Source organism: Oryctolagus cuniculus, chromosome 13 (assembly GCF_051225735.1).
Source record: "Oryctolagus cuniculus isolate XC-2025 breed Fujian yellow rabbit chromosome 13, ASM5122573v1, whole genome shotgun sequence".
NCBI classification, from domain to species: Eukaryota; Metazoa; Chordata; class Mammalia; order Lagomorpha; family Leporidae; genus Oryctolagus; species Oryctolagus cuniculus.
The window spans coordinates 106,729,667-106,744,797 of NC_142879.1; the positions used below are offsets into that span (position 1 = coordinate 106,729,667).

Here is a 15,131-nt window from a genome sequence, read left to right on the forward strand (position 1 = left end):
TTCTCCCGTTCCGCCAGCGACCCCGGCTTTTGTCCGGTCGCTCTAGCCTGTGGTTGAACCAACAACAACAGCAACAACAAAAAAAAACCCAAGAAGTGAATGGAGCCCGCTTCGCTCGCACCCCGGGGCGGGCGGGCGAGGACACTCCCTTATCTGAAAGTCCCACGCCTCGTCGTGGCTTCGCTCCCCACCCAAGTCAATGCATCAATAAAAGGCAGAAAGGGGCCCCGGGTCACCGAGCACGGCCCCGAAGCCGCAGCTCTGTGCGTGCCCGTGCCCCTGCGCCGCGCCGGGCGCCGGGTGTCGGGTGCCGGGCGCTGGGGCGCGGGTCCCGCGGTGGCCAGCGGTCGCCCCCGCCCCCGGCTAATCCCCCTCGCTCGCGCGTCGGCTCCCGGGGACCGTATTATTCAAGGCAGAAAATATTCAGCCCCAGAGCCTCCCCTGGGGAGGGGAGGGGAAAGGAGGTGGAGTGGGAGGAGGTGGATCCAAGGGAGGAAGGAGCGAGAAATCCGCCCCCGGGAAGCAGCCCCGCGCGGCGGCGGCGGCGGCGGCGGAGCCGGGCGTTTCTGTCACTCGGCGATCGCGGGGGCCCCGGCCCGGCCCGGCCCGGCGAGATCTGGGGAGAGTCCGGCGGCCGCCGCCCCGCCCCACGCCCTCCCGCGGCGGCCGAGAGCCCGGGGCCGGCCGGGGCAGGTCGCGGCGGTGCCTGGGAGCGGCCGGCCGGGGGCGGCGGCGGCCTCGGAGCGCGGCGGCGGCGGCGGATCGTCCTCCCGCGGGGCCCGCCCGGCTCGCTCCGGGCGTGCGGAGCGCGCTGCCGCCGGGCGCGGACCCACTCGCCCCCGCTTCCTCCGGTGCGTGTCTGTTCTGCTTTCCGCTTCTCCGCCGAGGGCGCCGACCCCGGCCCCCGCTCGCCGCCGCCGCCGGCTCCCTTCGCTTCTTCCCGCCACCTCAGGCCACCCCGCCCGGCGCTGGGCGCGGGGCCGCAGGGAGCCGGCGGCGGCGGCGGCGGCGGGGGCCGCGCCCGCGTGTGCGGAGCCGGGGAGGGCGGCCGGGAGGGCACAAAGGCCGGCGGTGGGCGCCGGGGGTCCGGCCGGCCGGCCGTGGAGGAGGGGCGCCCCCCGGGCCGCTCATGAATATTAACCGAGCCTGCGGCCTAGCGCGTCCCGGCCGGGCCCCGGCTGCAGCTCGCCGCCGCGGCGCGGCTGCTCGGCCCCGGGCGGCGGCCAGGGTCGCCTCGGTCCCTTCCTCCCCGCACCTTTGAAAAAAAAGAAAAAAAAAAAGTACAGATCCGGGCCGCGCTCCCCGGGAGCGCCAGATCCCCCCCACCCCACCCCGACCGGCCTGGGGAAGGGGTGGAGGAAAAATAGTGGTAGGTGGGCGGGCGGGCAGGCGGGTGGGTGGGCGACGGTTTGCTTTTCTCTCTCTGATTTTTTTTCTTCCGTCTCTCCGAGGTGGCCGCGGGGAACAGGGGTCGAGTCGTGGCTGGGGGCTCATTTATGGAGCTGGGCAGTAGCGCGCCGCAGCGGGAACCGCGCCGCGTCCCCACCCAGCCCCGCCGCGGGCCCAGGCGAGCGGCAGCGGCGGCCTCGGCGGGACCCGGCACGAGCGCGCCCCGCCGGCCCGGGCTCCGACCGCGGCCCCGGCCGGCTTTTTTGTTTATTTTCTGCAGGGCAATGGTTGAGAGGGGCCCGTGTTTACCGGGTTGTAGCCCCGTGGGGAGCAAACTTCCCTGCGGTGTGCGTGTCGGGGCGCTCCTGCGCTGCTCTCTCTGCCCAGGAAATACATGGATTGAATTGCACTTGAACCGGGGGCTGGGATTTTTTTTTTTTTCTTGAAGACTGCACCTTAGCCAGGCGTGTTGGACGCAACCACGGGGCGCCGTTCTGAGCTCTCTCTCTTTTTTTTTCTGTGTCTTTGATTTTTTTTCCCCTCCCCGCCTCGCAGGCTGTCCCTTTTCGGGTTATTCTTTCTGCAACGGGTGCTGGGCTGGGTGCTGAGCTCGGCGTGCCCATGTGGCAGGGCTGCGAGCCGCGTCTGCGAAAGTTCACGGCCTTTCACCTCTCGCCTGCTGTAGGAAGCGGCCCCGGGAGTCGCCCGTCGGCCCTGGCCAACGCCCCTGGACTCACTCGCCGCTGGCCACCCGGAGGAAGGGGATCGCTTTCCGCAGCAGCCCCGTGGGCTTTGTGTTTGCAGCCTGGGATGGATGCGGCCGGCCGAGGGAGTTGAACTCGGCATCCAGCAAGGGGCTTCCCGAAGAGACCTCCGTTCCCAGGCCCCCACCCCCGCCCCCGGAGGGTGGGGTGGGGGGCTCGTCCCGCCCGCCCCGCCCGCGTCCTCGGAGCCCGCCGTGGATTTTTCGCTTCTCTTCTGGCTGTGGGGTGGCCTTTGTCCCCCCCAATGTGGACCCCACCGGACTTGTCCCCTCTTTGTCGCCTGCAATGAGATGATGGCCACGCGTCGGACTGGTCTGCCGGAGGGAGATGGTGACAAGCTCAAGGCCTGCGAGACCCCGGTTCTGGAGGTAAGCGAGCGCCTGGCGGGGCGGGGGGGCAGCCCCCCCCCCCCGGTCTTGTCTTGTGCTCCCCACTCCCGCTGGTGGCCGGGGCGAGGGCCAGCTGGGGGCCGGTTGCCTTCAGCCCTCACCCTGGCAGGCTGGCTTTGTGTAGTCCGTGTGCGCCCCCCGGGGCCCCCGGTTTCTCGGCGATGTGGACACGGGGGGGTGCGCACGGGGTGGGGGGGTGGCGGTGACAGCTGCGAGGCTGCTGTGGCACCTGGAACTTGGGCTGCCTTTCCCACGGGCGGGGGTCCTGGGCGCGGCCCTTGCACACCCCTCTGCCTTGGGTACATACAGGGTGATGTGGTGCCAGCTCCCGAGTGATCGCCTGCTCTTCCTGGGGCCTGATTTTAAGCCGTTTCTTGGCCCGCTGGCTCAGAAGTTGGGGGCGCCGCCCTGGGGTGTCAGGTGGCTGGCTGGTCGCCTCTCCCACTCGCATCTTTCCAAGGGAGAAGATGCTACAGCAGGCGCCCGGCAGGCAGGACAGAAATCACACAGAGCGCCAGGGCTTGTGACAGCCGGGTGCCCTGTTGCCTCTGGGATCTTTGTGGCTTTGCTGTCCTTCCTCCCGCGTTGTCCCTGCAGCTCGGGGTGTTTGGAGCTCTGCGTTCCAACGGGTGTCTTCTCATTTGACTCTGGAGACGCGTGTGTTTTATTGAAAGGCTGGACATTGCTTTAGACAACACCATCCCCAAAGGCGCCCTGGCGCTCTCGCCGTGGCTCCTGGTAGAGTTGAACTCCACAGCCCTTGGAGCAGGGTCCGGTGTTAAGTGTGCGAGTTTTGACGATTTTATAAAGATGAGCCCTCGATGAGACGTGCAGAAGAACTTGCTTCCGGCAGCCTCCTTTCTTGCAGGCAATGCAGCGAGCTTCTCTCTCTGTGCCGCTGCCTGACAGCACTGTAGGTTTACGTTTTGGATCAGTGGTTTTTTTTTTTTTTTTTTGCTTCTTGACATCTGTAAACACCTGCTTGTAGGTGAAAGTGTGATTAAGTGTACCACCACCTCCTCTCATCCCGGTAAACCATAATAACTCCTTCTGCAGGCCCAGCCGACACCCTGGCAATTGCTTCCTGTGTACTGCACTTACATAATGACATGTCCTGTGGTCCTGAAGCCGTGTTTGTCATTGTCTGGTGAAGATGTTAATTAGCATGCCATTTGCATTGTATTTACAGGAGCTAGCGGTATTTAATATAATTTTTTTGGGTTCCTGTGAAGGATGCCCCTGAAACCAGGAATTTAGACACACCTTGTCCTTGGCTGCACACTTGGCTTTTATTCACAATGACAGTTACATGTTTTTGTAAGGGCTGGGAGATTTGTTTCTGTTTGGAGGTCTGCTCGCATGGCTATATTGTTTCTAGTTTGGGAAAGAAGGAAACAGGTGTTGTCCCTATCTTGCTCGTTTGGAGAATTTACAGATGCCTCAGTGTGGTGGTCAGCTTGCTGTTAACGAATAGGTAGGGTGCTGCTCGGGTTCTGCCTGGAGATGGAAGCGGCTCTGTGCTGCCAGAAACAGTTTAAAATGTCAGGGTGGGGAGTGGGGGGAACTTGGCCGATGACTGCTTCTGTGTAGCTGTGATGTTGGTGCTTCTGATGCACCTTCAATCTGGTGACTAGTCATAGGAAGGGAGCTGCCACTGGACTGCTTTGTGTTGATATTTATGTCTTGACCCCGCATTTGTTTTTGTGTTTAGTTTTATTAGACGAATTACATGATAAGCAGTAAAAATGTCATTCTTTAAGGAAATGTAAAAACCAGCAGCCGCGTTCCTATTTATGTGTATTCGAATGATACATTTGAGCTAAGCATGTATGTCTAAAGGAAGTGTTGTTCACTGGCCAAATACCTACCGGGGCAGGGGACGAGGTCACGGGAGGGAATTAATAGGAGTCTCTGCTTCCTGCCTAGCACCACGGTCGATGAAGAAGGTGGGTTGCTTTGTTGGAACACAGAGTTCTTGTCCATCTTCGTGTTATAAACTGAGTTGATGTATGAATAAGTGTAGGCACCACCTCCAAGACCGTACTGGAAGCTTCAAAAGCAGCTAACAAACAGGCCTGTTCAAATGGGGGCTCATGGCCCTCAGTGGAGAATGGCTTGCATTGTATCATAAACCTAGCACAGATGCGTTTGCAAATTCAGACACTAGGTACATCTCTAGATGGGTTTTTAGACAGTGTTGCCTCTCCCTTAGAGGCTTGCTGTGTGCTTTGGGGTGTGTGTGCAGTACCCCGACCCCAAGCCTGGGGGCAGTTAGCTCACAAGATCACTGTAGGCATTCCTCTGACCCGCAGTGATCCGAGCGCCTCCATCCCAGCCATGTGGTTTCACTCCTCAGGGCTCCTGGCCTTTCCCTTCCTGTGGCTTTTCCCACTTTCAACATTTATTTGACTTTGTATCTGTCCAATAATGGAATTTTTAGCACTTCCACTGTTTATTTTACAACTTACTGGGACCGGCTGCTCCACTTCCGATCCAGCTCCCTGTCAGTGGCCTGGGAAAGCAGCGGAAGATGGTCTAAGTGCTTGGGCCCCTGCCATCCACGTGGGAGACCGGATGAATCTCCTGGCTCCTGGCTCAGCCCTGGCGGCTCTGGCCGCTTGAGGAGTGAACCAGCCAATGGAAGATCTCTCTCCCTCTCTGTACCTCTGACTTTCAAATAAATAAATAATCTGTTCTAAAAAAAAACTCGTTAGGGCTGGAGTTGTGGCGTAGTGGGTAAAGCTGCCTCCTGTGACTCCGGCGTCCCATGTGGGCACAGGTTCGAGTCCCTGCTGCTCTCCTTCCAATCCAGCTCCCTGCCAATGAGCCTGGCAAAGCAGCAGAGGATGGCCCAAGTGCCTGGGCCTCTGTACCCATGTGGGGGACCCAGAAAAAGCTCTGGCTCCTGGCTTCGTCTGGCCCAGGCCTAGTCATTGTGGCCATTTGGGAAGTGAACCAAAGGATAGAAGATCTCTCTGTCTGTCTGTCTCTCCATCTGCTTTTCTGTAATTGACTTTCAAGTAAATAAAGCGATAAATCTTATATTAAAAATACATTAAAAAGTAAAAAGACTTATTGACTAAGGTAATTAAATTTCATTTTAGTGTTTTGCTTCCTCGCCTAGACTAAGGTTATCCTGTGAGTGAAGCATGCGTGTGGCTGATGAGGAATACTTGTTGGCTGATTCTGGAGCGGTGCGGGGAGAGAGGGTGTGACTCCGTGTGCTAGTGTGCAGGAAAGCCTGCTTGGCTCTGACTTCTCCCACGCCGTGCCCCGGGTTTCTCTCTCTCTCTTTTTGAAAGGCAGAGTGGACAGTGAGAGAGAGAGAGACAGAGAGAAAGGTCTTCCTTTGCTGTTGGTTCACCCTCCAATGGCCGCTGCGGCTGGCGCGATGTGGCCGGCGCACCGCGCTGTTCCGAAGCCAGGAGCCAGGTGCTTCTCCTGGTCTCCCATGGGGTGCAGGGCCCAAGCACTTGGGCCATCCTCCACTGCACTCCCTGGCCACAGCAGAGAGCTGGCCTGGAAGAGGGGCAACTGGGACAGAATCCGGCGACCTGACTGGGACTAGAACCCGGTGTGCCGGCGCCGCAGGCAGAGGATTAGCCTAGTGAGCCGTGGCGCCGGCCGCCCCGGGTTTCTCACAAAACCACACTCCTTGTTCACCCTCGGGTGCTTGCTTGCTTCTCTGCGTGTCTCGTTCGTGCTCGTTTTAGCCCGGCGGCGTCTTTTCCATTCCTGGTCTCTTTTCTCCCTGGGTCTCAACACCGTCCTATGGGGTGTGATCCACAGGCCCGGATTTTACGGTTGGTCTCTGGACCTGTTTCCTGATAGGAGGTTCTGCACACTCTGCCGCCCCTTGCCCGGTTTGTGCGTCCTTCTAGGAGCAGTGCTACGCCTGGTCCACGCTAGGCCGTAGTCCTTGGTCTGCACGGGCAGAGTCTCGCCGAGTCTGCACCCCACACCCCCAGTGCAGCTGCCTGGGCGCACTCCAGAAACAGGCTTAGTAATCCAGCCGGGCTGCGTTCCGGCGTCCCATACCACCTTTGAAGCAGAGTTCAGACTCCTGGGACGTCCCCGAGGAGGACTTTGGTCGTCCGTCCCGCCCTTCGCCCGCCTCGCCTGTTCCTGCCGCTTTCTGGGTCCCTGTGCTGACTCCTTTCCGGCCTGCTGGGGTTCGGCAGTGTCACCCTTGAGGTCCTTGCAAATGCTTCCTTCCTCGGCCGGTCCCCCTCCCCGCCACCGCCCCTCCTCTCCGTGAGTGAGTTTCACCCCTCAGACCTCTGCTCTGGTCTGTAACCCTCCCAGGCCGTATAGGCTGCCCCAGTGCCAGGATCCCAAGACGCCTGGGCTTTACCTGGGGACGCCTTTGCGAGTTTCTCTCTGTCCCCTTGGGTTGCCGCCCCCGAGAGAGCAGGGACTTTGTTAGTTTCCACAGCGCGTGTTAACTCAGTGTTTGTTGAGTGACTAAATGAGTGAGTATGCAGCACAGCTTTGTGTTCTGGGCAGTGTCCGCTTGCATTCCAGTGCCCTGTACTCCCTGCTTGCTCTCTGACGTCCGTGTCCCCTCCTTTTCTGTCTCTGAAGTTTGCTCCACCTCTGGGCTCAGTTTCCCCCTCTTTTCCTTCCACTCAGCTTCATGGTCACACTCACATCGAGGCCGTGTTGGGGGTCTGTATGTGTATGATTATTGTTTGCGTGTATGTATCTCCACCCCTGACCTACGCCTCTGTCTTTTGAATCCAGATTCCCACCCCGAATCCCTACTTGTATATTAAATAGGCACATCCAAAATGAAGCCCCTGGTTCCCCACATCTCCTCCCTCAACCCACCTTCCCCGCTCTGCCCCTCCGAGCAGTGGCAGTCCCAGCTTTCCAGACCAGGAGTCTTCGGGTGGCCTTTGAACTGCCCTTTTTCTCACACATGGCGCGCGGTCCAGGCTGGCTGCTCTCACACTCAGTTGCTGGACTCCTTGCCAGGCAGTAATCAGAGGCTGCGGCTCACGTCACTCCTTGGCTCACCTTGAGCCGATGGCTACGCATTTCCCTGCAGCCCCGCGACCTGCAAAGCCCTGCCCCATTCCTGAGCTCACCTCCTGCCCCATTCTGCCCCTCCCCCCGGCTACTCTGGACTCTTCTGGGTACTTACCAGCTGGGCAGTCCCCAGAGCCCTCCCACTTGCTGAACCCACTCCTTGGATATACGCTCTTCCTCTAGGTCTCTGTGAGCCTCAATTCCTGTCTCCTGCAGGCTTTTTTTTTTTTTTTTTAAAAAGATTTATTTTTATTTATTTGAAAATCAGAGTTACACAGAGAGAGGAGAGGCAGAGAGAGAGAGAGAGAGAGAGAGAGAGAGAGAGAGGTCTTTCCATCCGATGGTTCACTCCCCAGATGGCCACAACGGTTGGAGCTGCACCAATCCGAAGCTCGCAGCCAGGAGCTTCTTCTTGGTTTCCCACATAGGTGCAGGCGCCCAAGGACTTGGGCCATGTTCTACTGCTATCCCAGGCCATAACAGAGAGCTGAATAGGAAGTGGAGCAGGCCGGCACCGCAGCTCACTAGGCTAATCCTCCACCTGCGGCACCGGCACACCGGGTTCTAGTCCCGATCGGGGTGCTGGATTCTGTCCTGGTTGCTCCTCTTCCAGTCCAGCTCTCTGCTGTGGCCCAGGAGTGCAGTGGAGGATGGCCGCGGTGGCCATTGGGGGGTGAATCAATGGAAAAGGAAGACCTTTCTCTCTGTCTCTCTCTCACTGTCCCTTTGCCTGTCAAAAATAAATAAATAAAAAGGAAGTGGAGTAGCCTAGACCCGAACCAGCGCCCATATGGGACGTGGGCGCTTCAGGCCAGGGCGTTAACCTGCTGCGCCACAGTGCTGGCTCCTCCTGCAGGCTTTTGCTTCGAGGTCACCTTCTGTGTAGAGCTTTGCCCCGTCCCCGGGTCTACGGAGCTCCCTGCGCCCTGTGCTGCCCTCCTTCCTTGATTCGCCATCTTCACATCACACGACCTCCGCTGACCTCACTTAGTGATGAGACAGGTCCCATCCCGGGGTGTGTCAGTATTAGTAGTGCAGAGTGTGTTGTCTTCACATTGTGGTCCTCATGCCCAGAAGAGTGCCCTCACGTGTCTTTCCAGTTGTCCCTGAGTCTGGGTTTGGGTTTGGGCAGGTAGATGTGAACGCTCACTTCCGATCGTGCGGGTTACCCAGAGCCTGCCGGGTGCGTCCTGGAGCCCTCCAGCCCTTTCTGTCAGTGCTGCTCTCCCAGCTTTTGCTGCTGTTAGAGGTCTTGCTGAATTCTTCTTTGCATCTCTCTTGCCTTTGGAAACTAGTAACCAGGTAACTGTGCACAAGGCACTGTGTAATACAAGTGTCTCAGGTAATTTGCTCTAAGAGGTAAGATGGTGCTCACACACTAGTGGGAGGCTGAGCAGGCGGGGACTGTTTTATAGGAGGGACTACAATGTTTTGTTTTCTCTCTCTCTCTCTCTCTTCCTTTCTTCCTCCCTCCCTCCCTCCCTTCCTTCTTCCTTCTTCTTTCTTCTTTTTGAAGGAGATTTATTTATTTGAAATTCAGAGATAGAGAGAGAGAGAAAATTGTCCATCTGCTGGTTCACTCCCCACAGGGCTGCAACTGCCAGGGTTGGGCCAGGCCAAAGCCAGGAGCTTATTCCAGGTCTCCCACGTGGGTGGCAGGGGCCCAAACATTTGGGTCATCTGCTGCTGCCTTTCCCAGGCCGTTAAAGGAACTAACTCAGAAGTGGAGCAACCGGGACACAAACTGGCACCTATGTGGGACGCCGGCATTGCAGGTAGCGGCCTTAGCCACTGCACCGTAGTGCCAGCTCCGGGGTTTTATTTCTTAAAATGAATGGCCAGTGTAGGAAGGTTCCTTAGTATGTTTTAATTTTCAATGTCATGGACAGTTCATGATCAGTCAGAACAGATGACAGTGTTGACTGTGACAGAGTGTTAGCAGTTGTTAATTCGGGGTGATAACAAGATTGGGATTATATTATTTTTGTGTTTTTGAACTAAATTCCAAAACTAAATAAAGAGATATTTTTAAAGATTTTAAATAGAGAACATGTTACATGTCTCTTGAAAATCTGTTTTTTAGCAAGCCTGCACTGCTTTAAATAGTATTTAAATATCGTTTAAAAAGCATACATACTTTCCAAAACAATACTTAACCATTTTTAGGAAGCCTGTGTTTTCTTCCTTTGAGCCTAAGATTCATTTTATGCTAGTTATGATATATGATACAACACTATATAATACTATTATTTAATGTTTTAGGAAGATTTATTTTTTATTCATTTGAAAGGCAGAGAGAGGAGGAGGAGGAAGAGGAGACTTGAGAGAGAGAGAGACAGAATCAGTTTTCATTTGCTAGTTCATTCTCCAGATGGCTGCAACAGCCAGGGCTGGGCCAGCCAGGAGCCAAGAGCTTCTTCACGTCTCCCTCGTGGGTGCAGGGACCCAAGCACTTGGCCGTCTTCTGCTGCTTTCCCAGGCTCATTAGCAGGGAGCTGGATCAGAGAGGAGCAGCCGGGACTTGAACAGGCACCCACATGGGATGCCTGCGCTGCAGGTGGAGGATTACCTGCTATGTCACAATGCTGGCCCCTGGTACTTGATTTCAAGTGTGTGAATTAAGTATCGGGATTCCGCTGCATGCTGGGTGTCAGAGTTACGGGAGAAGCCTGTTGGCACTGAGAAGGGTGTGGCGGCAGCTCCAGGTGTCTTTAAGAAGCATTTCAGGAGAAGTCAGAATTGGCATGTATCGAGTGAGCCTAAATTGTTAGTGTTCTTAGCATTCATTTCTTCCAAGTTTAAAATTCTATGAAGGCCACTGTGCCTTGATTCTATGGTCTTCGTTTCTTCTGTTACTACCAGGTCAAGTAATGTAATTCGGAAGTGATCCTCAGTGTCTGTTGTTCTTTGCTTTGTGGAGGGATATGTTGTTAGATTTAACAATGTGCTGACTTAAATATGGGCAGCGCTAGTGTGGATAAGACGCGCAGGTGCTGTCACTGAATGCAGCTATTCTCTGTCACAGAAAGACCATGTGGTTGGTACTTTATTCTCCCTAGTTGCTGTGGTTAGATTACTGAAATGAAAGGCGGTTGGACTTGAAGAGTGCTCTAGCATTTATGCAGTTTGGGTTGACATAAAGACTTATATTAAAAGATCATAGGCCTTCTGTATATCTGTATATTCTGTTGGTTTGAAGTAGAAAGACGTCTTCATACAAATACTGAGTTCTGGATTGCTTTCATCAAAATAGCTTATTTGTTTAAATTGCTGTATTTTCATTAGATTAAGTATTGTACAGATAGTTTTTTTCAAAATAAAATATGCAAGATGCTGTTTTTTGCTTCTGACATTATCTGAAGTTCAAATGCATATACTATATTGTACTATAATTTTAAAGAACTTGATTTGGCAGGATTTTTAATAAGTCCTCTTCCTTTTAGAGATCTATTAACTAGCAGGAAGTTACACCACATAGAACTGTGAATACAAGGACAGATTTAGAACTCAGATTTGTTATTTCTGAATGTGCCTCTATTTTGGGGAAAGCATAGACAGAGCTGAACAAACCTTTGTTACGCAAACAGTGCAGGTTCAAGACTTCATGAACTTTTCCCCAGCGACTGGCTGCTGCTGCATCTTCTGCGTGTTCCACTCCCCCTGCTGCGACTGGCCCCGGGGGACGGACGCCTGGCGCTGTGCTGAGCGGTGCCGTGGATGCAGCCTGCTCGCAGTCTCGCACGTCTTCATCCTTCTTAGAGCCTAATGAAGACACAGCCTCCTGACTTCTGTTCCTTTGTAAATAGTCATTGTTCACTAATCTTTCACGTATCTTGAAAGGACTCATGTTCTTTTTTTGAAAATATTTTATTTATTTATTTGAGAGGTAGAGTTACAGACAATGAGAGGGAGAGACAGAGAGAGAGGTCTTCCTTCCGTTGGTTCACTCCCCAAAAGGCTGCAACAGCTGGAGCTGCACTGATCCAAAGCCAGGAGCCAGGAGCTTCTTCCAGGTCTCCCACATGAGTGCAGGGGCCCAGGGACTTGGATCATCTTCCACTGCTTTCCCAGGCCATAGCAGAGAGCTGGATTGGAAGTAGAGCAGCTGGGACTTGAACCAGCGACCATATGGGATGCTGGCACTATAGGCGGCAGCTTTACCTGCTACGCCACAGCACCTGCCCCGGGACTCATCTTTCTGGGAGTATCTTCTTTTCGTCTCTGCTTACAGTGTGGAGTTTTCCTAAATATCAGCAGACAGAAAGCTGAATTTATGATTGATTTAGATATTCCTTGTGGACATGGCTTACCTAATATGATCTTGGAGTTTAATAGGCACTTTCTTTTTTTAAACATTGAGGTGTGTCATCTTAATACTCAGCATTTTCCTGATAGATTGTCTATTTAGAAGAACTCTTGCAAGCTTGGTCAGTGAGGCCTGCTTGCTTCTTTGGGTTTTGTATATCGGCTTCTGGAAACACATGAGAGCCCTTCAAGAGTTCGTGGGAAATGGAATTAAAACATGAGTTTATTTTTGTGCAAACCATGCGTTTGAGTGGTCTTCAGTTGCAGTGCCCACAGCAGCCAGGACTGGGCTAGGCCAAAGCCAGGGGCCAGGAGCTCCGTTTGGGTCTTCCACATGGGTGGCAGGTGCCCGAGTACTTGAGTCACTGCTCTCTGCCTCTCAGGACGCACATTAGCAGGAAGCTGGGTCGCAGGCGGAGGAGCTGTGATTCCAACCAGGCCCACGGACGAGGGGTGGCGGTGTCCCAAACAGTGGTACACCTGAAATAAACTTATCTTTTAATTCCATTTACACAGGCCCTGGTTTTTAGTCTTCCAGGAAGTAGTTTGGTTTAGACCCCAGGTTTTTGGCTCTGTTTGCCAAGAGACACTAAAATATGTGTATGAATTTATCCATCCATAGAAGAAGAAAAGCAGTGGTGAACAGATTTCTTTTTCTATAGGCAGTACTATTGAGAAGTAATAGAAAATCCCAGCTTTTCTTGTTGACTTTGAAATGAGGCTGTTTAAGTAGAAGTCCCAGGGTAGCTTCTTAAAAGGCCTCACTGTTGTGGTAGTGCTTAGATACCCTGGTAGTTCCGACTGTGAGTGTTTTAGCTTCTTTCGCCTCTGATCCTCACAGTAAACTCATGTTTACTGCATGAGTGTCCCTGTTGCTGCCCTAGGACAGTCAGTGTGCAGCTGATTAAAGCCAACACTAATAGGAGCAGTTACACTGCAGGTTTGGTGGGAGACACTCTAGGTACCACTGAGCTTCCCTTGGGATGATAACAGCCCAACTGTGATCACTAGCTGAGGGTAGTGTATGGCTGCTGGAACTGCATCTGCCCCGGTTGTGGGGGATGATACAGGAAATTGGAAGGAGAATCATTTTTCCTTGTTTAATTCTTTTTTTTTTTTTATTTGACAGATAGACATGAGAGAGAGAGAGAGAGAGAGAGACAGAGAGAAAGGTCTTCCTTCCGTTGGTTCACCCCTCAAATGGCCACTACGATCCACTGATCTGAAGCCAGGAGCCAGGTGCTTCCTCCTGGTCTCTCACACGGGTGCAGGGCCCAAGCACTTGGGCCATCTTCCACTGCCTTCCTGGGCCACAGCAGAGAGCTGGCCTGGAAGAGGAGCAACCAGGACTAGAACCCGGCGCCCATTTGGGATGGCTGTGCCGCAAGTGGAGGATTAACCAAGTGAGCCATGGTGCCAGCCCCCATGTTCAATGCTTGACTCTGCCACCACGCTTGACTGCCTTTTTACTTGATCACTATTATCTATTTTTTTTTTTTTTTGACAGGCAGAATGGATAATGAGAGAGAGAGACAGAGAGAAAGGTCTTCCTTTTTGCCGTTGGTTCACCCTCCAATGGCCACTGCGGCCGGTGCGCTGCGGCCGGTGCACCGCGCTGATCTGAAGGCAGGAGCCAGGTGCTTCTCCTGGTCTCCCATGGGGTGCAGGGCCCAAGCACTTGGGCCATCCTCCACTGCACTCCCTGGCCACAGCAGAGAGCTGGCCTGGAAGAGGGGCAACCGGGACAGAATCCGGCGCCCCGACCGGGACTAGAACCCGGGGTGTGGGCGCCGCAAGGCGGAGGATTAGCCTAGTGAGCCGCAGCACTGGAATTACCTATTTCTAACTTTGACTTCCAAGCAGGTTTCCTCGCACGTTGTATTTGGAGCCAGGATCATCTCTCGGGAAAAAGTTGGCAGGCATTGAGAGCCCTGAGGTGGACAGCACCTTCAGGCAGCACGGTGCTACCCAGCACATGGCTTAGACAGTGAAGGGTCTGAGTTCTCTACACCGTGATGAGATGTTTGTCATAGTTTTGGCAGGAAAAAAAATGTCTTTTCTAGCTAGCCTTGATCTGACAGTAGACTAGATTGAGATCTTATGTTAATGTGTTAAGAGGACTTTCAACTTTCCGTATCAGTTGATGCGATTAAGAGGAAAAACACAAAATATCAGTGTCAGGAATGAAACAGGGGACATCAACAAAGCCTACAGATACTGAAAGGACAAGATAGGACTATTATGGACACCTTCATACCAAAGGATTTGACTTAAATGGGCAGATTCCTCGAGAAACAAACTGCTGACATGAGGAGAAAAAAATGTAAATGACACCAACGTGTTAAAGAAACTGCATTTGAAATCTCTCCTCGCTCAACACAAAGGACGCTCCAGGTCCAGATGGTGTAGCATGTCACGTGTTTAAGGAAAAATTCATAGCAGTTCTGGACAGATTCAGAAACTAGAGGCCCGGAGAAGATGTCCCATCTCCTTGTTTGAGGCCTGTGCACCAAGCCTGATGACCAGATTAGAAAACTACGGATCAAGGGAGCGCGACAGGAACCTTCATGATTGCAGATGTAAAAATCCTTAACAAAACATCAGCAAACCCAGCATAGCAGTGTATGCAAAGGATAGTAAATAAATCATGACGAAGTTGGAATTATCCCAGGAATGAGAGATGAATTTATTATTCAAAAATCAGTCGATATAATTTACATTATACTAGAATAAAGGAGAAGGTTCATATCATCGCAGTAGATGCAGGAAAAGCATTTGATAAAATCTAAGATTCTAAGATTCATCATGAAAACTCGTATAAAACTGGGAATAAAGGAAACATTCTCAGTTTGATGAAGGACATCTATGGAAAAACAAGCTGTCTTACTTCATGGTGAAATACTGAATTTTCCTGCTAAAAAAGGATGTCTGCCCCTCTCAACACTTGTAAAATATTATACCAGAGACCTGTTTAGTGTAACAAGCCAAAAACAAAAACAAAAACAGACCAAACCAACAAACAAAAAAATTGAAGGAATGAAAAGGGAAGGAAGAAATAAATTTCTTTATTTACAGACAACATGATTATGCACATAGAAAATTGTAAGGAATCTGCTTGGTGTAATAAGCCAAAAAAAAAAAAAAAAAACCCTGCTATAACTAATAAGTGAGTTTTTCAATGTTGCAAGATGCAAGTTTATTATATTTTAAAGAAGATCTACTGCTGAGAGATATGTTTGTGGGTTGGAAGACT

At 53.1% G+C, this 15,131-nt stretch overlaps 1 protein-coding gene across 5 annotated transcripts in view; it reads left to right on the forward strand.

The window, feature by feature from the left end:
- Window positions 1-467: 467 nt before the first annotated feature.
- Window positions 468-15,131, forward strand: part of ARHGAP21 (Rho GTPase activating protein 21) — a 152,938-nt gene continuing 138,274 nt past the window's right edge. For 2 of the 5 annotated variants that reach the window (XR_016219907.1, XR_007909763.3), the window contains exons 1-2: window positions 470-851; window positions 2,075-2,521. Coding sequence is in view for 3 of the 5 variants with exons in the window: in XM_089312456.1 (XP_089168582.1) it covers window positions 2,204-2,521 (318 nt within the window). In the remaining 2 variants the exon portion in view is untranslated. Of the gene's footprint in view, window positions 852-2,074; window positions 2,522-15,131 lie in introns of all 5 variants that reach the window. The other 3 variants (XM_089312453.1, XM_089312454.1, XM_089312456.1) reach the window with 2 other exon arrangements.